Source organism: Cylas formicarius, unplaced genomic scaffold (assembly GCF_029955315.1).
Source record: "Cylas formicarius isolate icCylForm1 unplaced genomic scaffold, icCylForm1.1 PGA_scaffold_10__41_contigs__length_53128322, whole genome shotgun sequence".
In the NCBI taxonomy this organism is placed as follows: domain Eukaryota; kingdom Metazoa; phylum Arthropoda; class Insecta; order Coleoptera; family Brentidae; genus Cylas; species Cylas formicarius.
In genome coordinates, this window is record NW_026844214.1 from 9,141,732 (window position 1) to 9,167,768 (window position 26,037).

The 26,037-nt window shown below is 31.3% G+C and overlaps 1 protein-coding gene across 1 annotated transcript in view; it reads right to left on the reverse strand.

Moving 5' to 3' along the window:
* The window catches only part of LOC132700557 (eyes absent homolog 2), a 64,050-nt gene extending 48,727 nt beyond the window's left edge, over positions 1-15,323 (reverse strand). The window contains exons 1-2 of the mRNA XM_060667958.1: positions 14,970-15,323; positions 13,388-13,434 (exon numbers count right to left, since the gene is read on the reverse strand). Coding sequence (XP_060523941.1) covers positions 13,388-13,434; positions 14,970-15,050 — 128 coding nt within the window. The 5' untranslated portion in view covers positions 15,051-15,323. The remainder of the gene's footprint in view (positions 1-13,387; positions 13,435-14,969) is intronic.
* Positions 15,324-26,037: the final 10,714 nt, after the last annotated feature.

Consider the following 26,037-nt stretch of genomic DNA (forward strand, 5'->3'; position numbering starts at 1 on the left):
CAGTTGATAAGTTTTCTCCGATTTTTACTTGTAATTTAACTTAGCCTTTTCATAATATATATATATATATATATATATATATATATATATATATATATATATATATATATATATATATATATATATATATATATATATATATATATATATATATATATATATATATATATATATATATATATATATATATATATATATATTTCAACAGATCTCTGTATCTGGAATCTGTCCTGGCATTGTTCATTGCTCGAAATATAGCCAATAACTCAATAGAGTCGAAAGCTTTGTTATTCGATAAAGGCCAGATGGATATTTATGTTGTATTCGTGTTGACGTTCTGAATTTGCTCAATAATGCTATAGTCAATGCATCAGCCCGCTTGCTCTGGTTTACAGAGGTTCCTAATTAACCTCTGAATTTCGATCTTGAAACTGTTTTTTTTTTTATGTAGTGACGACTGCGATTTTATCATAATGCTCTATCAAAGGCCAAAAATTGTATATGTCAGTTTTAGGCGATATAAAATAGTCAGTGCGTCAAATTAAAAAAACAACATATTGTTGAGCCGCAAAAGTTTTTTCAGCACATTTCTCCGTAGCGATAAAGCCGGGACTGGTTTCGATTCTGCTGACGAGATCATTCACTGCGGCGGAAAACAACTGCAATAAATTAGAGGATATCGGACCGTATCGCATCGCATTTGTTTATTTCATCTCTCTCGCCTTTTTGACTCGTAATAACGATTTGCACATTCGCTATTAATGGTTAAGATTATCTCAATTGGACGTGATAATATTATTAATGGTTCATAAAGTTTTAAACAAACCAGAAATACGTCATAAAATACGTCCGCTATTTTAACGTTCAGGAATTTTATCACCATTTTCACTGCGCAGATATCGAATTCTGATATTTAATCATAAATACATATTTCAAAAATAAAATAATTTTCGCGCTTGCGACTCACCTTTGTATCTGTTGGTATTCACCACAAATTTGCACTAATTGTTATTATCACATAAGTTTATAAGTTAATTAAAAAAAAAATCTGTTAAAGGTGAAATAACAATTTTAGTTTAGTAAAAAGCGCATACTGCCAAAACCACCAGAACTTTGTTTGAAAACTGTAATGGATTTTGATTCCATTTTGATTCTATTTAGATATTAATCTGTTATTAATATTATGTGTTATTATGTTATTAAATTAATCCGTTATTAATAATTAGTACGAGTCTTTCAGTGAACAACAGCAGAAATTTCTTTTAGAATCAGCTAATACCTGCTAAATTTGGATTCACGAAATAAACTAGAGTAGAATATCAAAAATGTAACTAATATTTGACAAAGATTTGGTAGACACGCATTTTGTTACAACACTGGTGGGGTTCGATTTATTAGAAAAAAAAATTATGATGAGGCCAGTCGCTCCTGGGCAAGAACATTGTTTGGCGATATCTGGTCTAACCGCAATTTTTCACAACACCGATTTATTGGGCAATCTGAGCTTTTGCTACCTACATTCCTTACAAACTTTAAGACAATAATATACCTATAGTGCGAAGCATCCCCCTTCACTTAGAGATACAGCTGGCAACACAATATCTCAGGCTCGTTTAAATACAGCAGAAAACAACTTTCTGTTCAATGCAGCATCAGAATATAACACATCACAGCAATGTATTCCCGGTTGGAAATGAGAGTCCGTGCTATAATACCGATCATTAAAAGTACGTTAAAAATTGCAACATTCAAAATAATTTTTTTATCCTCAATAATTTCACAACATTAGTTAAGCATTTTCTCTAGTGAAAAAGAAGAGACCTTTAGTGGACTTTTATGGAATATTACACTGTGGATCCGTATTTTTCACCAAAGATATTTATTGATACCTATTTTACACGTTGTGACATCAAAAATCATAAAGGTTTTTTTAATGTTAACATTATTATCAATATTAAGCAATGTTAAATCTCACTAGAATGATGAATTTTCGAATAAAATGTGGGTGAGATGCGTCCATTTTAACTAACGTCAGCTCGCTGCTCTTGACATGCTCTTCTAAGAGTGGGAACAAAAACGGAACACGGGTTCATTCTTTTTTGACATTTTGTCAACTTTAACAAGAGATTTTACACTCGCTTTCGGAAAATATTTGGGGTGTTTCGTCTTTATTGTCGGGTGCGTATTGAGAGGTTTCCTGTCGAGCCCTCAAAAGGCCTCTTTAAGCCGATTAATAGGCGTCGTCGTCACGTGATTATAATCCGCCGTTCATTGGCGCGGATATTGCAAGGGTAGATAGGTCTATTAGATAAAACAGCATATACGTAGGTTGTATTAGCGAGTTCGTTGTGCTCGAAATGTGGGTGGTGGATAAGCTATATTACGGGGCTTAGAATTCTTACAAAAACATACTACAGATACTTACTGATATAATAAAATAGGACATACAGGAAGAGTAAAATTTCCTTCGATTGAATGTAATTACCGGATTTATTTTATGATCATGAAAATTTCAGAAAATATTGAATACAACGATAAGGTTTGTTCACAAATCCAAGTTATGACTATTTCCAAACTAGTGATAAAGAGGACGGGTAAAATAATGATTTAATTCCGGATATTATTAAAACTCACTTTTTCTTATTACTTCCACAAGAGTGAGTTAAATTTTGTATCTATGAGCGGAATTATATTTGCCTCTTCATATCTAATTTCAAAATCATATCTTCTTTCATTTCCTCGCCCACTCGTGTCGTCTTTCTTTAAACATGCGACAAAACAAATTGATATTATGCCCGATGCCTTTTTGGACCGATTGATGATCAATTTTAATTTTTGAAATTTTTGTGTGACTAAGAGATTTATGCGAGCATGTTTTATTTTATATTTTTGTTAAAAATGTGTGTCAAAAATATTTTGAAGGAGTGTAAATTTTGAGGATTCCCTGACTTGATCTTATAGTACATTTATGCTTGTTTATTGCACTATAGTTTATGATTGCTATATGTTACATTATATTCAAAAGAGACTCTCAACCTTTTAATGTTTACGTTGTCATCCTACAAATTCCATTTATAACATTCATTGTTGCATTTCAACTACATAAGTGAGGTAATTATTTATTTTAGTAATTAGCAAACGCACTAAAATTCTCCTATAGTTGTCGTTACAGCATCCCAAATTCGTTCTCCCTTAAGGGTCTCTTGAGAAGTACGATTTTTGGTACTATGAAACTAATTAGCTAAGAAAAATTTAATGACGCAACTCATATTTGTATATCACCTTACAAAATTATAGGATGAATTCAAGATCAATGCATTTTGAGTGGATATAAAATGTATTTCGATGGTCTCTTGTGATATTAAAAAGGTAAAAAAAAGTTATTCGATGGTTTTCGATAGTTCGATGTTTTAATGAAGAATTGATTAGTGTGCACAAAAATTCAGTTCTAGCTTTGTACCTCATGGAAAAACTTTTTTAAAATTTTATTTACATTAAAAAAAAAAACAAAAAAAGGGGCAAATTAGTACGATTTTAATGGCATAGAAAAATAGAGGGCGTTCCATTTAAAAAAAGGTACGTTGTGTGTACAATTTTATTTTCTATTGCTGCAGATTTGATGTATTATTAACATCATTGTAAGGGTTCCAGACTTGTTTGTTGTTATTTGTACTCGGAGTATTAGTTCAATGAATTTCTTCTCCCTCTTCTAACACTGTAAGAATATTGTGTTTTTGGGTCTCTAATTCTCTTCGCAAAAATTCCTAGCCAGAAAAATGATTTTTAATGCTTTCATCAGACTGGAGAAAATATCACTTTATCGCCTAACTGTACAATAAACCGGCCGTTATCTGGTACGTTCGGTGGGCCACCATATATAACATACGTGTTTTGTTACACATTTCTAGGAATTGCGATCTGGCCGTCGGTTGAGGAAAACCAGAAAACTAACCATCATCCTCCCACTCGCGCTGCGACAATGTATCGAAAAATTAAAACAGACGGTGGAACAAAGACGTGTTTAAAGGAAAGGCCGGAGCTTGTTTTGCTTTGTTAATAATTTGTGAGTGCAAAATTTATCACGTTCTGGTTTTGGTGTGGTCCAGTTTTCCAGTTACAAGCGCTTTATAATAATAACGTCGGACATTGGTTGTTAAAGGAGACCGGGCGACTTCAATACTTAATGTCATGCACGATTTTCAACACACAGGTTCTAGCTGGGATAATTACGTCTGCGTTTCAGATTTTATTTCGTGCTATTTTATTGCATCAGAATATTTAAAAATACACAATACGTGTCAGAAATGCGTTGTGTTGGATGTATAGTACTTTCAGTCTACACGGAGAAAAGGAATATAATATAATTTAATATAATAATAATATAATAAAAAAATATATAATAATAATAATATAATAATAATAAATAATAATATATAATATAATCTAATTCGTATCGAGCAATTAAATATCGAATTCGAGAAATTATTTTTTTAAATTCGTATCTTAACTAAAATATTGCAAGAAAATTCAATTGGCCAGTATAAGTCTTTCACTATTACAAGAAATATGTTTGTATTATTACTATTCTATTTTTATTGCAAGGGGTATACTAGGTACAATTATTATTTATTTTCGTTGAAGTAACTAAAGTGAGATTTTTATTTCAAGCAATGTAAAATTAATTTATAAGGAAGCAGCAACTTGCGAACAATAATATTTAATTATAATAATAGGAATTATAATAAAAATCAAATTTTATATCATCAGTTCGGTTTCTTCGTGTAGCTTCTTGTCGGTACTCGACTCATTTGGGTCGGTCACCAGTGAATTGCGATTCAGTAATATTACAATTTCGGCAAAATATGGGCAAATATGGTACATGAGCAATGTAGTGACTGTGGAAGCTTCAACATTAGTGAAGGGTTGTAATGTTATGCCATATTTTCTTAATTTCTTTTTTTTGCACTTATAGCTTCTTCTATGCGAGCAGATGTCTAAAATAACCCATATCTATTTATTTCCTTTAATATAAACAATATACCTGCTTTTACTTGAAGAACAATAGGTTCCTTACACTAAGCAATGCTTCCTACCTTTTAAGTTTGAGGGATCTATTGCATGTTAAATAATTTAATTTATACATATCCTGAAACACCAGAACAATATGTCCCCTCCAACTTTGATATAATATCCATCCACATTCACAATTAGCTTATAACATGGCGGCAATACAAATGATGTGCGCCCGGTAGCATGTCAGCTCCTGTTCCCGTCGGAATGTGCAAAAAAACCGGTTACTGGCATCAAAAAGATTGTGTTTCCGAGAATTAGAGATTTACTTGCAGCAAATAAATTTTATTTTTAGGAAATATGATAATTAACCATTAATTTAACATTCGCTTTATTCCAAGCAATAATTTGTGTATTCCAGTTAATACTAAACGTATGTGATATTAAGAGTTTTTCAATTCTAGAAATAAATTATATTATATATATTGTGTAAATGTCGATTTGTAGAAAATTTCAGAAAAACTCTATTAGCGCAACAAGAATGTAATTTACAAAACTGTGGATTATTGAATTAAATATTTTAGTTTAGACAATTAAAGTAAAAATATAATCTACTTTGTCCGAACAAAAGCTTGTAATTATTTTTTTTGTTACATTATTAAATTTTGTTCCGGAAAAAAATTGCTCTCAGTGTATGTTTAAAATTGTGCCAAATCTACCTGGAATGAACTTTGAACATTTTTCTCGTTCGTCATAGCGCATCACTTTTACTCTATTAACGGCCCCTATATTGTCTAATAGCTATATAGTTGCATTCAAATGTCTGTATACCATAAAATGTTTATTTACTTTTACTGAAACTTTTGTATAGTTTTTTTTAAATTTAATTTATTTATAAATTTTAATTTATTAATTTAATCTTTTGTTTTATTGCCAGTGCCCCAGAGGGTCATCTAATTTTTGAAAACTTAATAAATTTTTTAAATCAAAACAAAATTGAAACTTCTCTGTTTCTTCCGTTATTTTCTTTTATCTAGCATCTCGCCTTCACCATAAAAAGTAAACAATGTCAGCGTGTATGCTGCGGGACTTATCGAAGAAATTATTTGTTTTTATTAATTAATTGTTGTCATACAGGAATTTATTTAGTTTAAGTAGAATGAAATATACTTTTTTTGAATCAAAAATACAACTTTATTTTTGATGTTTTTTTTTTTATATCTCTAGAACACTTACAGCAATTTGAAATGCGTTTCAGATTTCTTAATTAAATAATATCTACTTGGCTATAAAAAAGTATTTTCCTGTTTTGGGTCTTTTAGAGTAAATCGATCGTCAATGAGTGTTACTACGCACTCATTAGTTTTAGTGCATTTTAAAAAGTAATCCCTGTATCTCCAAAAAGAGCTAGTTACAAGTTGCAAAATTACTTAAACTTACCGTTTATTGTTTTTTCTCTTATAACAAGAGTTGATGGATTTTGACTAAGTGAATGTGAATATTGAGATCTGTCAAATAGGTTAAACCCCATGAAAAGAAATTGATTATTAAACAAACAGGCTTCATGAAGTTGTTGGGTTTTGTAAAGTCTTTTGTAATGCAAGTCCCACAATTGCTGCTAAATTTTTACATCTACAACCAACATTTTAAAATGATCTTCATACTTAATAGATGTAATTATACCTGTAAATGGGCTTTCAAATTCCAAAAAGCTTATTAAAAATGTATGCATCATTTTCAAATCGCAGCAACTGAAACATGTCGAATGTTAGTTTAAGATGTGCTCTATGAGTAAGTATAACGGAAATGTCTCAACTACAACACCCTCGCAGTCCATTCAAACAGTTTTGAAATTAACCTGATATATTATGAGACAAGACCTGGAGGCGCTTTTTTATAAATGTTTTTAAAACCCGCAATAGTATATTATATAACAAAACTACTGAAGAAGCATACTTATACCTTTGCTCCAACCATTAGTTTTTAGGTACATTTAGAAATGACCAACGTCAAAATGCTATCGGCTTATATAATCTACCTAAAATATCGGGTCGTTCCCAAACCCATGACTAAAATACCGCAAACGTTCGAAGTGATTGTTGTTGAATGTTGCGCATTGGGTATTTTAAAGTAGGGACTAGAAATATGTAACTTATAAGATTTGTTGAATTTTTAGGCTGCTGCGCAATGGAATGATAAATCAGGGATAGGGAAAAGTGATCCCCAATTTCTTAGTTTTTTGAGTAAATAAGGTACTTTTATCACACGTTGCCAAGGTCCACAATGACTAAAAACCACAACTGTGTTAGCCTATGTATTCGGCAAGTTCATTCAGGCGGTTGAAAACTTCATTGCATTGCATTGCATTAAATGGTAATAAATATAATTTTTCAAAATTGGTGTTAGAGTATAATATTGTATATAAATCTATATGCTCATTATATTGTTATTATTTTTTATTATTTTTTTTATCAGTTTGTATATTTTCTACTGAAATATTTCCAGTGCCTTTCAAGTTTCTTTTATTCTGCAGTTCTAATGGTATGTTATATTTTCTAAGGTAATTGCTCGGGTAATTGTAATGTTGTCATTGTTTCAATTAGTCACTGAGGATTTTTTTTATATACCTATATATTCCTGACGGGCATAACTTATCAAAAATGTTCCGGATAACATGCAAGAATTAATGTAAATCAAAAAAATTGTGGGATATTATTGGCGAATTATGAGGAAATGATCGATTTTAGTATTTTCCAACTCTGTGTTTTAAAATTCGGGTTATAAGTGAAAATAAAGGTGGGTTGGAATTAGAAATGTAAAGTTACAAAAAACACTTCGTTACTGACTAATTTCTGTTCAAAACTTTATGTGTGTTTTGTACGTTACTTAGTATTTTAGTTTTTGATTGTGACATTTGTCAGTATTTTTAAGTTAAAAAAAATAACATTACTATCTGTAGTCGCAAAATCTCATGTATAATATCTCATATATGGGTATAGATTCTAGATAAATTAGTGACAACAAATTGCATAATAATTTTGTATCAAAATGCTGAAACTCTAATGCAACCACATAGGTTGCCATTTGAAAAAGCCTCCCGGGTGTGTGTACTCTTCAAACCTTATGCAAACCTATTAGGAACACTTTCGCTGCTGCCTGATGAAAAATTTCCGTTTGTGGTGACATAATTTATCTTCACCGCCCGGTTGAGGACGTTTAAAACGCAAACACACCTTTTGTAAAATAAACACATTTTAAAAATAAATCAACACGTCGATGGTACTTAACAGACCGTTTAAAATGTGTAAAAGCTCTCTTTACCTGGCGCTTGTATTGTGGATGTTTTGCAGCTTTTTGTTCTATTAAATCTTTTCCTCCGTTCTCTCTATGCTTTCATACTGCATAGATTTCTGTGTGCCTCTAAATAAAAATTGTATTATTGCTTGTTTGCTAATTTAGAAAACTTTATATTTTAACCAATGCCATGTTTAAAGGATCATATCAGATCCGTACAGTTTTACACAAGACATAGAGAGATTTGACTTTTACTATAATAAGAAGTGCATAAAATCCTATTCGTTGATATATGTAGTTTCTTGAAACCACTTCAGGCTTAGCTAGAAACCATGTCACCGTTTCACCTTGGGTTTGGCAAAAAAAATTTGGCGACCACCTTGCAAAGAAATGTTAATATAATAAAATTGAGGGTTTCTATTTAAAATTTCGTTTAAGCCGGTGATTATTAAAGTAACCATAATATTAATAGATAAAATATTATCAACATATACCGGATGTCTACTTTCAGTTGTCCATAAATACGTAAAGTTTTTATTTTTGCAGATCCTATAATCGAATTGATTTTTTGGTTTGAAATAATGTATTTTTTAAATTTAAAATTTTCTTATTTTATTTAGACTTTCCTTTTGGATCATAAAAGTTGTTGCTTAAACATTTACTGATTCCACATAAATTCGAGACCCACTGCAGCCCCTGTTATGTAGAAAAGAACATAATGTGTAAGTTTTGTTCAAATTTCGCGGATGGATGTTTTTAATGTTCTTGATTTAACCCAGAATTCGCTAATATGTTACATTGAAAATGGGGGATATGAATGTTAGTATCGACTACGGATTCTGTATTTTAGATAGAAGAAGGGATCACAATAAGCAGTTTTTGATGCTATGTAAAATCAAACAAACGATTATTTTCATAAAAAATAACTTTTTACAGTTTTTTACACACATAAGTGTAGAGACCTTGTGTGTATATAATTAATATATGACATAATATCTATTGAAGTTTTATAGGCTATTTCAGAAAAGTGTAGAGTAGTAAAATGATAAATTTCACCAAGTTCTGCTCAATTTCGGTGTCGGTCATTTCTTAAGATAATTGTGAAGAATATTTTTTATATAAAATTCAGGAGAAAATAAGGGTACCTAATCCTGTGTGACTAATTTACTTGTACTCGAAAAAAAGAAAGAATTTTGCAATGACATCAATGCCAAACAATCAAAGTGGCTTAAATATTCGTTGAGTTGTTTTGCATACTTAATAAATGAAATATGTTTGAAATTAAAAAAAGAAGATTATTAAAAATTTGTTATTTAACTTTTCATGGGGTCCAAAAATATATGAAAAAACCTTGGTGGTGTTTTTCAAGAGAGCACGTCGGATGTATCTCAAAAATGAATGACGGAATATATATTTTTTTACTCCAGTCTGTAAAATACCTAATTACGCACCGATCTAGCGTGTGGGAAGCGTCGCTTTACCACGTCAGTTTCGTTTCCCACGAATCCGAGCCACTTCGGACATTTTCGGGATTTTACCGCACGGATTTGGGACCAATCGGATGTTTTTGGGGATATTTCCCACGCTTTGAATTTTGACGTTTGTCAATTCTGACAGTCACGTCAGTGAATGTATTCGTGTTTTGCGAAAATGTAACTAAAAATTAACAGTCGTAGAAAAAGTATAGAATGCAACACGTCCGGTAAACTTTTTAACTCACTCGTTTATTAAACACTCGTTCCGCTCGTGCCAAATAAACTCGTGAGTCAAATGCCGTTTACCGCACTTGTTGCATAATATACTATTTTCTACTCCCGTCTGTAAAATACCTGATTACCCACCGATCTAGCGTGCGGGTAGCGTTACTTTACCACGACAGTTTCGTTTCCCACGAATCCGAGCCACTTCGTGCATTTCCGGGATTTTACCACACGGATATTTCCCACGCTTTGAATTTTGACGTTCGTCAATTCTGACGGTCATGTCAGTGAATGTATTCGTGTTTTGCGAAAATGTACCCAAAAACTAACGGTTGTAGAAAAAGTATATAGTATGCAACACGTTCGGTAAACTTTTTAACTCACTCCTTTATTAACAACTTGCTCCGCTGCGCTCCGCTCGTGTCAAATTAACTCATGAGTCAAATGCCGTTTACCGCACTTGTTGCTCAATATCTATTTTTATCTATTTATCATTAAGTGTGAAGTTTTTAACATCCTTACATAGTAAAATTAAGTGTGATGAAAACCGCGCCGTGTCACAAGCATCCGACGGTAGCTCTACAACCGGAACATCCCATCTTCCTTATTCCAAAAAGTTGACTGGTTTATGTTAAGAGTTATCGCATAACTTAAGTTGCAGTTCTTGAGCCTTATTTCATTTTAGCGAGAGCTCGAATCTTCAATGAAATTATTAAGGAAACTTTTGTCACTCGTCTATGTCGTTTAGGTTCGGAATAATGTGAGACATTATATTTATCAAACGTATCAATAAATCTGTTATCGCGATAGGTTTAGTGCCAAATAAATTGTTATATCTTAATTAATGAAGTGGCGTAACCGATTTTGTGTCATTTTTTTCCACAATTTTAATTAATTAATTTTAATATTCAGATACTTATTTCCTATTGAATAAAATACCTTATATGAGCCAGAAACAAAATATAGCAATTCTATTTAAATGAATCTTAATTTATTAAGCCTAATATTTAGAGTTATATCTGATATTATAGATTCCTGACAGTTTTTAAGGTAAATAAGTACCTAAATAATCCAAGATCAATGTAGAAATTTCTAACACCTTTTGTGTCTATATTGGAAAAATTTCACAACTTACAAAGTGGTGCAAAAAAATGCCCCTATCGAATATACAATATTTAAAATTATTTAACTGGTGATAGAGAACTTTTATAAAAAGTAAGATTGATAGGATAGGATAAGCGATTTCTAAAAAAGTTAAATCTGAAAGGTAAACTTTTTGATGCTTCAGTAATAAATAATAAAAAAAATGATTTTTTAACGCATCTTAACTAATTTCGGTATAAAATTATACAGGGCGTTTACTAATTGAATGTTAATAATTAAGGGGGTGATTTTTGGGTCCATTTTAAAAAGAAAACTTCATGTGAACATATGCCCTAACCGTCTTAACTTTTGAAATACGGGGTGGTAAAGTTATATCGTTAATACGACAGCATCCAGAAAATTATTATGATTATTATTTCTTACTTAAGTATTCTATAGTCAAGGCGGGTGTTTCATATAAGTTTTTAAATTCAGTTCTTCGCATCTTATTAATTTGATGTTCAAAATCTCCGAGCCTTGTTATTTTATATAAGAATGGTCTAGTTTACTAATGAGGAGTTTTGAATTTTACGTATGGTTTGGCTGATGGCAGTGCACCGAAAGCTAGGCGATTATATGAAGAGCAGAGTAGAGTCATAGCAGATAGGCGGACATTTTCAAATGTAGATAGAAGATTGACTGAAACGGGTACTTTGAGGATAAACAATCATTGAAAACGGGCTTTAGGAACTATAGAAATTGAAGGAGCAATTTTAGGAACTACAGAAATTGAAGGAGCAATTTTAAATTCTATTTCTATTTCTACTTTTATTCATAAAAGGTTGTTATTAATTTATTAACAGATAATTTTGCTAAAAATTATTAATAGTTGATAGCGTTTTTATTTAAATAAGAATCGTTTATTATTTATTTTGTTGTAAGGATCTTATGTTATTTCATTAAAACTGTAAAAATAAAATGAAGAGTCTCCTAATTTTTTTTCTGAAGGATATAGATATTCTATTCTCGATATTTAACCAGTGCAATGGCGACCTAATTAACAGAATTATTATTTGTTCATTGACAGTCAGTGGCACGCCACTGATTTACATAAGAAGTTGCATTTGCATTCATTTATGAGCAGATTTAGTTTTTTTAATCGGTAGCACTGTTTTCACATTGGAGAGTGTAGGAATAATTTTAATTTGAAGTGAAATGAGTGGCGTACCATCAAGGTCTGCCAAATAGACAGGTGAAATTCAGTACGTCCGCCACTGGTGTAATAATGCCTCTTGATATATAATAAATCTGTGCCAAATTTTTATATGGTGTTACATATAAAAAAAAATATTTCATTTTTGAAAACTTTATCACCTCAAAAGACATATGATCATAAGAAGTGTTATTTTTAAAATGGACAGAAAAATCGCCACTTAATTATTGACGTTCAATTCGAAAACACTCTGTATATCAGTATCAAAGCTCATAAGAGCACGTGGGTTAAAGTTTATGCTACCTACCGCAAAATAACAACTGCGCGCTTATTTAGAGTCCGAACAACTTATTATATTTATGCAAACACGTCAAAATGTCAGGAAAATGCAGAAAAATTTAGATTTATTTTATAATTCAAGGTACCTACTGTCTGCCCGTTAAGGAAAAATTAATACGACCTGAATTTTACTTTAATGGCAATGAAAACGAGCAGACAGAGATTTTATGAAGATTAAAAACTTTGCTTGGGAAAAAGTAGCGCCTAAGATTGTTATAATAAACACATCATTATATAAAGAAAATATAAAGAAGATTCTCAAATAATATCTAATAAATACCCTATAATATCCAAAGAAGACAATTACGTAGACCTAGTTAAATTAATTTAATACACTGGTGATATCTTTAATGAGAAAAAGGATCCAAGAATTTTCTGGCAGTTTAAATGTTGAAGTCAATTACAATGAAATCTCGATGGAATATGTTTTATATGAAATATTTAATAATTTTATAGATCGGTTCTCCGATATACAGAATGTCCTAGAAGTGTATGGTTATGTTAATGATTGATAACTTTTTAACCATCAACAATTTTAAGCAACATCTCACTGTACATCAGAGAAGCGGTCTATTAATTAGGCTGCTATTAATAGAACCACATTAACTTCATATTTATTAATGGAGGAGGAGGAGGAAAAAGAGCTTCGCCTATGCCAATCCAACGTTTATGCACCTTTATCAGGATTTCAGTCAATGGTATAAACAGTGGGTAAGAGAGTGAAGTAAAATACCATTGTTTTACTTACCTCTCTCTCTGAGACGAATCCGATGTGTCAATTCGAGCCCTTTTGACCTGAAACGAAGCAGTCAAACTTAAGTTTAAGGTTAAGTGTGTGATTTACATAGTAAGTATAGATAAAATTATTATTTTTGTTGTCTGAATTTCAGTCAAAAAAAGGCAGTTCAGCAAAATATTTCTAACGAAATAAATATGTTGATGATAGCAAGCGTCATTAGTATCTGAATACTAAGAAAGTATAACACGTGAAACCAGATGAATATAATTCACTAAATTGGGACCTCAAATAAATCATTCAGAAAATGCCAACCTCGCAGCATAGTAATTTATCTGTTTCAGATGCCGAATAATTTTCGAGATAATTCTCCCAAATGCCGACGAATAGGTCTCGTTCTTTGGTAACTCCAACCTTCTTGTTAACCGGTATTGTGAACGAAAAAATATATTATTAAAAAAAAAAATGTGTATCATATAGATACATACATATATAAAATGCGAGTGGAACATTGATTTATGCGAAACTTTTTGGGGTTTATTTTAAACACGTTTCCGACAATAAATAATATAATAACATTGCTAAAAGCTAGGTTCGAAGTGATTTCAACTCTCTTCAATCTAAACGCCTCTGCATAATTTCTTTTTAGATTTTCAATCGAGTTATCACTGTTTGGTAGAGGACTGTTCTATTTTTTATAATTTCGCAATTAGGCATTGTTAGAATTGTAAGAATGAAAGGACATATGGCATACTTATAGTTTTTGAAGTTGTAAAAGCTTTATGTTAGATCGCAAAGTTTTTCGAACATACCCCTAAACTTTTTTCATTTTTTAATCATATATATCAATATATTTTGACTTTTATTATTTATATTTTCAATTCTTTCGGCTTTTAATATTTTTTATGGCAGCAAAGGTCCATTGAAATAAGCAAGACCTTGAGAGTGATGACTGCGTTTACATTTTGGTCTAAAATATATATTTTCTACTTACAGAATTATTAATAAAATAAATACTACTACATATTGGTCGAATATGAAAAGCAGCAAATACGTTATTTTCCTTACAACTGAGTAAAAGAGTTCTCAAACTATTTCCAGTTTTTCGCGATTTTTATTGTTTAGAGCCTAACTTTAGCCATTTTGGTTCGCCTAGACCGCACCCTTTTTGAGCACTGTTTGTGGATGATTTAAAATTCAGTGCAAATATTTAAAGAATGTATTTTTGAGATAAAATTTTAAAAATCACACAAATGTATTTATCGGGTTGTTTCAGATGATCTATAATTCTGATGACTGACATTTACCCTTTCAAAACAGCTATCCTCTATCAAAAACCTCAATTTCTAAATTTTTGATTGTAAATCGCACAAAATAGCCAAGTTTACAGTCAATTTTTAATTAATTAGAACAGTCCCACAAAGAACTACCAGGTGGTAGATAAATGAAAGAGGTACGTAAATTGTCCATTACAAACGTATAAGAGTTGCCTTGATCGATTTTAGGTTATTTAAACCCAAAACAAATAAAAAAAAAACCAAACCGCAACTTCAATCGCTAAATCCTAAACGATTACAAAAAATAAAAACGATACCTTAGGTTCACACATCTTGTCTATCATGGTGCACCTCGAGGTCTGGGTATTTAAATAGTTGCAGGGCATTAAAGTCACCATCTTCGGGGTACCTATTGGTACCTTTTAGTCCGCGATATCACTACATTAGCCACAAGGTACACTGGTTCTGCAGAATATTCACGAACAATCACTATAATCGATCACTAAACGAGAAACGAACCGACATCGAGATTGGTGCACTGTCAAACAATATTAGGAATTTGTTACAAAAAAAACATTGGGCGAGGGTGTTATATTTGTTATACCGTCAAATGTACGGGCGGATGTTAATGCATCTGCCTTCGCCTGAAACCTGAGCCGATTCTTGTTGTTCGGTCGGTATAAGATCGACTGCAGCTCTCCGAGCCATTCGAGGGGCGCTGAAACAGCTCTCCCCTCTCGTGGAATAAGGATAAACTATAGCGGAGACTCCGTGACCAATGGACGTGAGCTAAAAACCGGGTGTCGAATGGTAGGCGGGACTCCGTTCGTCTTGTTCATGTTTAATTTGCATAACTTGGAAGTGCAATTTTTGAGATAGTTCCTTTTTCAATTATTTTATTATTGAGCGATTTCGATGGCTTTTAGATTCAGAGAATTTGTCGTCGCTTGTCTGGCGATGATTGCTTGGGACTTCTGATATGGTATTGGGCTATAATGTTTTGTTAAGGGAGGACTTTTTGTGGAGGTGTTTTTAGACATTTTGCAAGTAAATACAAAGAAAAAAATTGGATAGATCAAATTTGCTATTGGCGCTAACCGGTAATAGTATATGATGCAAACGGCATTTGAGTCACGACGCTATTTGACACGAGCGGAACGAGTGTTTAATAAACGAGTGACATCAAAAGTTTACCAAACATGTTACATACTATACTTTTTCTGCAACTAGTTTTTGAGTACATTTTTTTAAAACAACTCGAATGACATAACCCTCAGAATTGACAAACGTCAAAATTAAAGCCGTGCGGGAAAAACTCCGAAAACCTCCGATTGCTCCCAAAATCGTGCGGAAATATCGCGGAAATATCCGAAGTGGCTCGGATCCATGGAAAACGAAACTTGCGTAGTAAAATGACACTTTCCGTCCGGTAGATCGGTGTATAATTAGGCATTTTACAGGCGGGAGTAGAAAAAGACGTTTTTTGGAAGATTTTCTCCATAGCACTTTTCATAATCGCGTCGTATTTCTCAAAATAAGAAAAATGGTGAAAATTATTAAGTAACTAAATTCAAAAAAACTGGATCCGTTACTGTTGTAAAGAGAACTACGAAAAAATATAAATGCCGCTTCAAGCTCTATTAATTTTGCAATCGGTTAATGAAAACCCTACACTCTCCTTTACAAAACGAGCACAAAGTTACAGTCTTAAAAAATACTTCAAAAAAATTAAATGTTTGGTGAGCCACTTCTTATTATGGAATTATAATCAACTTTTTTGATAACGAGTGTAACAGACATTTTGCACATGCTGTCATGCTCATTATGCTGCAAATGTCAAAGAATGGCTCTATCCCAAATTTTAAAAATAGATGGACGCGATCGTTCAATTTTATGACTGCCTAGGATTTCCGTTTTGATTAATTCTGATATGGTTCTTTAGAGGCGTTTTAAACAACTGACATATCGAAAACCCATGGACAATTAGCAAGAAGTTTTGAATCTATCTATCTATCAAAAAATGTATAAAGTATAGATGGGAAGTTTTTGAAATATAAAATACAAATACAGTACAAAATATTTTTCGTTGAATACAATTTCTGCAACCCCTATGAGTCTGTCGTTTTGAATTGTAAATATTCTCTCTTCTAAAGTTGAAGTTTTTCTGATTTTGAAAAAAATGCCACAATTATGAAAGGTGCAATCAAATAAAATAGGTGAACATGAGAATTATTTTGGTTTTAAATCGAAATTTTGCTTGATAATCTGTAATGTATTTTCAAATTTAGAACACTTGAATTTAACATTTTGTGTTGAAGCTATAAAAAATTCTACTTTACTCTTTACCAAATTTTGAATTTTTTCGTCCTCTGTACAAAAAATCAAATGTCAGGCATTGCAAACCTAACTTTTGAAGCAATCAAAAACTTTTATAAAGAAAGACTTTTCCGTATCTTTCACTTTTATCTGCTCTTTTATCTAACTGACAAATGCATATACAAGATTTTTTATTTAAAATCTAAGAGTGCAAAAATATTCAGAATGAACACCTTTACGCTACCATAAAGTTTATCGAAATGGGAAACTTTCGCCTAGTAAAAAAAGGATCTTGCCAGATCAGTGGAAATAATTTCTTTGTTAGCAAATTAGATTGAAACTTGATTATTATATATACGCTTACTGAAAAAGGAGGCTAGTTTTGTTTGCAGTAAATTGGATAAATTATTAGATTAAATATTTGAAACATGGCATAAATAAGAAAATTTATTTTTTTGCATTTTGCATAATGTTTCGGACAATTCCTTTATTGATTTCTTAATCTGTATGTAGGATATATTTGTCACCTAGATTGTTTCATATATTAGTGATTATTATTTTCAATTGCCCGAATTATAGATATGAAAAAAGCCAAATTTAGTTTCAACTGAGAGTAGACGCTAGAGCTATCGAGTGATCCAGATTCAATTGCAACAATATTTAATTCATTGCATGCAATCGTGCTGTTTGTGTTTGGATATGCAACATTGTACTTAGTACTTAATTTATTATTATATTCCCGTTTTTTTTTTGCAAAACTGGGTCAAAATAGACTAAATATAAACTCGCACATGTCGTAATGAACATTCTTAATGAACCAGTGGAGGAGCCGGAAACAATGTAAAAGCAGGAAGTTGAAAAAGAACAACTCTTTCTTTGGGCCGCAGCTGTTGCCCATATTCTCATATTAGAACAAATCGCTTACGACCGAATGGGTAGCTCAACAGTTACCATGTAAACTTTATATTTGTAGTTATTCTAAAATAAAGTCTACGGGGATGAGAAATGACAATTTCTAGAAGCAACTAATTCGATCAACTGTAGAAAAAAAATTGCGAAGTCAAAGTCAAATCGAATAATCATATAAAAAGTTTTAGTTAAAGGTAATTTTAGAGAAAAACGCAATTAAATGGAAGCGAATCAATCTTACTAATCAATACTAAACTTATCTTGCATATATATAAACAATCTGTACAAAATGCACAATGTACAATATACAATGTACAAAAAGGACGCTCTGTATGCCATCTATATATAACTATACTATAATTATTTTGTGGCACATTTTTACTGAAATTTAAAACAAGAACTTTTATTCTATTAAGGGATATACGCATAGATACAGATATGAAAAAATATTTGCGACCTTCAATTTTGACGACACCCAACTCAAGCTCTGCCCATGAAAACAGTTATCGAAATCTGCATTATTAATAAATGTTCCCAAACATTAAAACCAGAAGTCATTTTTGACAAGAAATACGCAGGGACCTTTAAAGTTGACCAGCTTAAATCAAGCGTAAATATGTAAACGATAATATCTTAATTGATGATTAATATAGATACTTTCATAAAAAAAGAAATCGCTATTATTGAATTCTGCAAAAGGTTCAAAACCAAACGTGTTCGTTAGCCACAAAGGGTGTAACCGCTGTGAAAATAAATTGCCGATGCAGGTCAAAAGCTACACGTCACCACTGTTTTATTTCTAACGAGAGGGTGGAAATAATTGCTAACAGACCCAGAAAATTTCTCAATTTATATTAATTAAACCGAAAGGTCTTGTCAGATTCTTTCAAAATAGTTGCGCAAACATCGTTTTTATTAACTGCGGAAGCTTGAAATTTTTCAAAAAAAAAATATTTCTGTTATTTTCTGTTATTTGTCGTGACTGTGCTATTTTCTAGCGAAACGCGTGTAACTTACGACAATCAAATTAATTAATTAATTCTTAACTTTATTTAATAGGTAAAATTAATTTGATTCTATGTGGCACTGTAATTTTTCGACATTTTGCATTTTTTCTACCACTCTACTTGCCTGCTTTAAAATTCCTAATTATGCGCATATTAGGTGTGATTTTTCAAATAACATAATAGCACAATTTTATAAAACACTTAATTTTGGCAATTATGTACAGGGTGAGTTAACGATATAGATATATATCAAATGGTAAATATAAAAGTTGTACAGATTGTTAGGATACACAATGTAAAATTATTTTAAATTATACAGTGCGGCTAGAAATTGCGCGACGAATAAAACATTGTTTTAAATGCAAACCCTATTTTTAAATTTTGTTTTGCATGCCTTTTAAAATTCTTCAACTTTCTTTTTATTAATAATACCTAAACCTAATAGCTTTCTCAATATTTTAATTTTTCTATATTCGTAAAGCGTCATTCGAAGGTGATGTAGCAGATATATACAATGGAATTTAATATAATCAAATGTATGTATTTTAGAGATCTTAGATCTTACAAAAACCTACAACTTTTAGTAATTATGTCATATCCCTTTTTTAAGACTTTGAGATTTATTTTAATTTTTCCAATATTTGCCCTTGTGTCTGTCTAAGACTACTGCTAGTACATGAGTTGGTCATGACAATATGACATTGTCAAATTTTTACCTGACAACTGAGTGAATAAATTCATAAAATTTTCCTAAAGCTGAATTGATGGATATGATTTACATATTAGGCGAACCGGAAAAAAATACTTTTTTTATTAGTAGGACTTTACTTTAAAATGCCGCATCCAAACTTACTGACAATCTGTCATCGGCCATATTAGTTGCTAAATGCCGCAAGGTCGTTGGTTAAAAATTAAATTTTAGATTTCGTGCATGCGTATGTTGAATAAATATTTTCATTTTTTTTACATAATTGCTTCATGCGTTCCTGCGCTATCAGCATAGGCAAGGCTCTATAGCTGGATAAACCGGAATTAATAACAACCAGATAAAAGAATTAAAAAATTTAATTCAAGTTTAAGATAATCCACAGGTCAGTAGCCGTCAAGTAGCTGGCTTATGTGATATATCCCAATATGCCGTTAATCGCACCACTAGAAAACACAAATTTCATTTCTTTCATATGGAAATACTTCAAGAACTTCTAGACTGTGATTTTGAACAAAGTGTAAACTCCAGTATCGTTATAAATGAAGCAATAAAGGCCGATCCAATTTTTTTTCTTTCTAAAATAATGTTTTCTGATGAAGCTACTTTTCGCAGTAATGGTGCAACAGCTAATCCATTCTGAGTACGGGAAACACAAAACCAAAACCATTGGTCATTTAATGTGTGGTGTGGAATAAAACACTTTAATGTTATTGGACCATATTTTTTCGCGAACCACTTAACTGTACTAGATATTTAACCTTTTCTTCAAGAAGTTGATAACATTGAGATCCAACAAATGTGGTTTCAGCAAGATGGAGCTCTTCCGCATTCCCATTGAGAAATACAATTTTTGAATAATCATTACCCACAGAAATGGATCGGTAGAGGTGGATTCATTGGATGGTCCCCATGTGACTTGGAATCATTAGATTTCTTTTTGTGGTGATATGTTAAAGACCGTGCCTATGTGAAACCCTCTACAACACCAGAAGACATGGAAAATAATATTCGAGAGGCGTGGAACAGAAAAATACCGTTTATGCTCACGAACGTCCAAGAAAATACACAAAAACGACGAAACATGTCTCTCCAAAAATAATTGCATATCTTTGAACATTTATTGCGCCATAATAATAATTCAAAATAAGTTCATTTGTAAATGGTGTTCAATATTATTTACGTTTTCAGAGAATCTAAAATTTGGCAGTTATTTTCATCAAAATTGCTATTGCTGTTGCTATTACTTTATTTACTGTTCCAAGAAAGTTCTTTCTCCTGTTCATTTTTTAATCTTAACTGTTAACTGTTGGCTAATAGTTTTGTCATAGTCAACTAATAGTAGAAAAGTTAAAATAAATCGCTAATTATTAAAAACAGCTATATGAAAACGTAATAAAAGCTATAGCTTTCTGTAAAACCTTACAGAAAAATAGTAATATATAAACGCCGTGCCATTTAAAAAAATCGAGATTTTTCAATTTAAAGTTATCTAAATATAATGGTTTATTTGCACGCCCTGTAGCCCCTAATTCCATTGCATATATATTTTACATCATCTTCGAATAAAGCCAATATCAAACATGAGTGATTTACCTTAAAAAATAATGGCGCTATCGTAATTTTTTTGCAATACTAAAAACTGTTATTTTTGAAAAATTAAAATAATGCAAAATATATTATGTTTAGGAATGTATTATTTTTAATAAAAAAGTTGAACAATTTTAAAAAGTATTGAAAACAAATTTTAAAAATAGGGTGTAAAAAAAATGTTTTATTCGTCACGATTTTTTTAGTTACCCTGTACATTTTAAAATAAGTTTAAATTGTACATCGTACCAATCTCTACCACTTTTTATATTTACAATTTTCTCATAACTCGTAACCACTCAGATAATATACTTTGTTTTATCGTTGACTCACCCTGTATATACTACTAGAAATACTCAATATATACGGAGCTCCATTTAAAAACGAAAATTGTCTTTTTAGCACTTTGGGGGTCACCTGGATAGTGTTGGGGCTGGTCAATTGACCATATTTAATCATCTTATGTATTTTATAATAAATATTATGCGTTTGTGACGTCTAATTTTCCTACAACCCTTTTCAAGGAAAATCCAAATACGATACTTAGCGATTCGGGGAATCCCAATAAAAATATCGACTGGAATTTAGTTAGTCAAATTCATTGTATTTTTAAAATGATTTCGGTCAATTGGCACGCAAAAATTTGACCGGTCAATTCTACAATAATTGAAACTTTTTGAAATCGTCGTTTTTTAGACACGATATTAAGTACTGTATAGATTTTTTTCTTGAAGCTAACAAACAACATGCGTTGGTATTTTTAAACGGCTTTCGGAATGAATATTTTCTGTTAGAAAAATAAAGTGTGGGAAACGACTAACGCATTTGTGAACAAAATTTGTCCTATTTTTGGGTTGGCGAAAAGGGTTAAAAACGGAAAAATGAAAATTATATGTTACCTACATATTTCAAAAACTGTGAAAGGGTTGCAGGCATGTTATCAGGTACTTTCAAAACTTAATAAAATATAGTTAAAGGGTGAAAAAGGTCAAGGGTGATTTTAATGCGACTTAATGAAACTTATTGAAAAGGGTTTCCTACATGTGAATATTAACCCTATGGTCCCTTCGGACTTTCCACATATTGTAGACTCAATCACTTGATTTTTGAAAACTGTGTGAAAAATTTCAATCACCGTTAAAAAGTGATGGGGTTGCATTTTGATTTCTATAGCAATATTTCGTATTAAAAGCATACCCAATTATTTTAATTAATCAATTGATTGATGTTGGCGAAACTCTACAGATGTTTATCGGCGTTCCTTTTTAAGTTGTAAAATTCATTACCGTTGCACAATAATTCAGAGTTGACTTAAAACACTGCCTCAGAATACCTCAAATACTTTTGAAACTGTTGATAATTTATTCTTAACTTTTATTCTATGATACCTGTTTTATAAATTGATCTGAATTCATTCTAATATCATAAGGGAGATACATTTTTATAAGAATATCTCTGTCAATAGTTTCGAACGGCTAGCACCACTTTAATTTTAGTTATGCCTTTGTGTTTTCTTGTACTGGTAACGCGAAGTATCTACTTCTGAAATAACAAAGGGATAACCTAGTACATTGATGGAATCTTTCGTAAATTTAACGTGTATACCCAAGCTCTTTTTCTCCGTGCGTATATACTGCTAGCAAAATTAAAATAAATTATCAATTTTACGTAAAGGTTCTCCCACGTGTATTTATATAAGTACTTTGTTTTAAATTTGCTGCGAATTGGGAAAGTAGATTATGCTATTAATTATATAAATTATGTTTTAGATATTTTATGTGATATATATATATATATATATATATATATATATATATATATATATATATATATATATATATATATATATATATATATATATATATATATATATATATATATATATATATATATATATATATATATATATGTATATATATATAAATACATCTTATCTATCTATCTAAATATACAGGGTGTTCTATAAATAAATAACTTTAAATCGTATCTTAATAATGACATTATCTGCTGACGATACAGGGGGTTTAAAATATAGGGGGTAACGGAAATGGCAAATTTTCTGTTTCTCACTCTATCTCAGAAAGAGGCGACTAGAACTATTTTAAAAACGGGTTCTTTTGATTTACGAAAATCGAGCACAGTAATTCGAAAACCGAGCAAACTTTAGTTTCATTTAATGTAATTTATTTATCACTTATTTGAATTTATTAAATTTTCTAAAAATTTCAAACGTGTGTGATATATATAATAGAAAAAGGAGACCATTCTCCAACTTCTAGGCCTACTCTGTCTATTTAAAATACAACTTTTAATTTTTTAGTATAACTTAATTTTGATATAATTAATAATTAATACTACACTTAGTTGGCATTCATTAATTAATTAGGCAAATTTAAATTGATATTTTCACCCGTTATTTTATAAAACAAGGCCAAACTTAAATTATCAAAAATCACTGATCAAGTGAATTTATCGGATCAGACAGAAAAAAGATGAAAAACGATACTTTGGGCTAACAAAGCAAATGATTTTTTGATATAAATTCGGTACAGGGGAAAAGGCAGATGTTGGGCGGTAGCTGGAAATTTGATCCGATTGCCTACTTTTCGGTTTTTCTGTAAAACAAGTTTAACGGAGTAAAAATGATTTAGGTTCATGAAATCGAACAAGTTTCCGAGAAAACAAACGAGTTCGTTCGGTTCGCTGCCCTTTTTTCGCCCATTGTTCGTAAAAAATAGTTTAATCGAACGGTTTGATTGGATACCCCCTATCCAAATTTTAACCGATATGTTTTTTTCCTTCCGGTTTTTGTGAGAATTTTAGTTATTCGAAATTGAAAATACTTGACTTTTGTGGCAAGGTAAATTTTTTTTCGTTTGATTTAGATTGAATTGAATTAGATACATTACATAGGTAGGCGTTAAATACTGAAAAAGCGTGATTGGTTGAAAGCCAGGTTTGAAATAACTCGTGCATGCTCATAAATCTTAAACATTTCTTGATGTTCATAAGAACAAATGTATCAATCCATTTTATTTGTTCTTTAGAAGTTCGCATAATTGTCGTAGTCTGTAATCAAAAATATAAAATACTGTAAATAGTTACGAAACGCAAAAGAAAAACAGATTTGTTCAGTTATTGTAACCAGCAGTATCGTTACCTTCTATTGAAGATAGGAAGAACGCATGAACAAAAAAAAAGTAAAATGTTTATATTATTTTTATTCCTTGATTAACTTTTATGAAGTTTATGCTTTCTTCTTTCTTCTTAGGGTGCCTATCCATTGCGACGAATGTTGGCGATCATTATAGCGATTCGGACTTTGTCTGCCGCAATTCGGAATAGTTGCGTGGATGTTTTGTTGAACCAGGTCCTGAGATCCTGGTCCTCTTCGTCCAAGGATTTTTCCTTGTAGGATTGTCCGCAGCAGACCGTCTCTTTCTTCATTCCGCATGATGTGACCTAGGTATTCTAATTTACGGATTTTAATTGTGTTCATTAGTTCCAGGTCTTTTTTCATTGTTCTCAGAACTTCCGTATTCGTTACTCTTGCCGTCCGGGGGATTTTTAGCATTCTCCTCTACAGCCACATCTCGAAAGCGTTCAGTTTTTTGGCTGTGGTTTCGTTGAGCGTCCAGCATTCTGCACCATAAAGAAGAACGGAGAAGACGTAGCATCGCAGGAGCCTTACTTTAGTGTCAAGTGGTGAGGTTATGACTTTTGAAAAATGCACCCATCCGGTTAAAGGTTGATCTGGCTTTTCCTATGCGTGTTTTTATTTCCTGTGCGTTATTCCAGTCCTCATTAATGATGGTTCCCAGATATTTGTAGTGATCCACTCTTTCGATAGCAGCTTGGTTTATATATATATTATCAGATGACTTCCTGTGATTTTTTTTTTATTTATGCTTACCGCACTTGTATCCCTGGCATGCGTGTTATGTCATATGACCAAAGATAGTGATGTAATATGACTGAATAAATAAAAGAAGTAGATCAGCCAGAAAATGAATGGACGGGATTATATAAACTTTGATAGATAGGGCGATAACAGAAAATGACTGGGCGTACAAACCTCGCTATATAAAACAAAATAAAAAATAAAATAATTTATTGCCCAAACATGTATAAGCAATACATTTAACGTTGTCAGTATGAGTTATAGAAGTAAGCATACAATTTATATAACAAAAAGTTTATGAACACACAAACAATTTAAAATCCAGAGGTCACGTAGCAAGTTGCATTAAAAAAAAATCTTTATAGTGATAATAGCATTCTTCTGTTAAAGTGTGTTTCATAATTTTTTTTGAATTCCAACGGGAAGCAGTTATTTTTGAGAGTTGCCGGTATTTTATTATACAGTTTAATATAAATGAAGTTAATGAAGAATTGAGTTGTATACATCATGATTGGGAACACATTTCTATGTCGGGTATGGAGAGGTAATAAGCTGTCACGTTGCCTTGTTTGTATTTTTAGAATTATCAATAAAAATTTTATTTCACGTTCTTTTCGCCAACTCAATAGATTGTCGATAATCCTTTTTCAGCAACGTCAAGCACTAGCCTCTGCACAGTTTCTCAATTTCTTAATTACTAATATATAGATGTTTCTTAAATAAGTTCTATTATTACATATAGTTTTTGGGAATTTCATTTGCTTTTACAAAACCATTCGAAACCTTTGTGATGTAATTTATGATGGCTATTTTATTCTTTTCACAGTGATTCTAATATTGGCCATTGAGCAGTCGTTTTTGTCGTTTATGCGTTTTCTGTTAGGTATTGGGATGAGGGTTTAATTTGTAAATCAATTAAATTATAATATATTTAACAAAAGTAATTTTTTAATCTT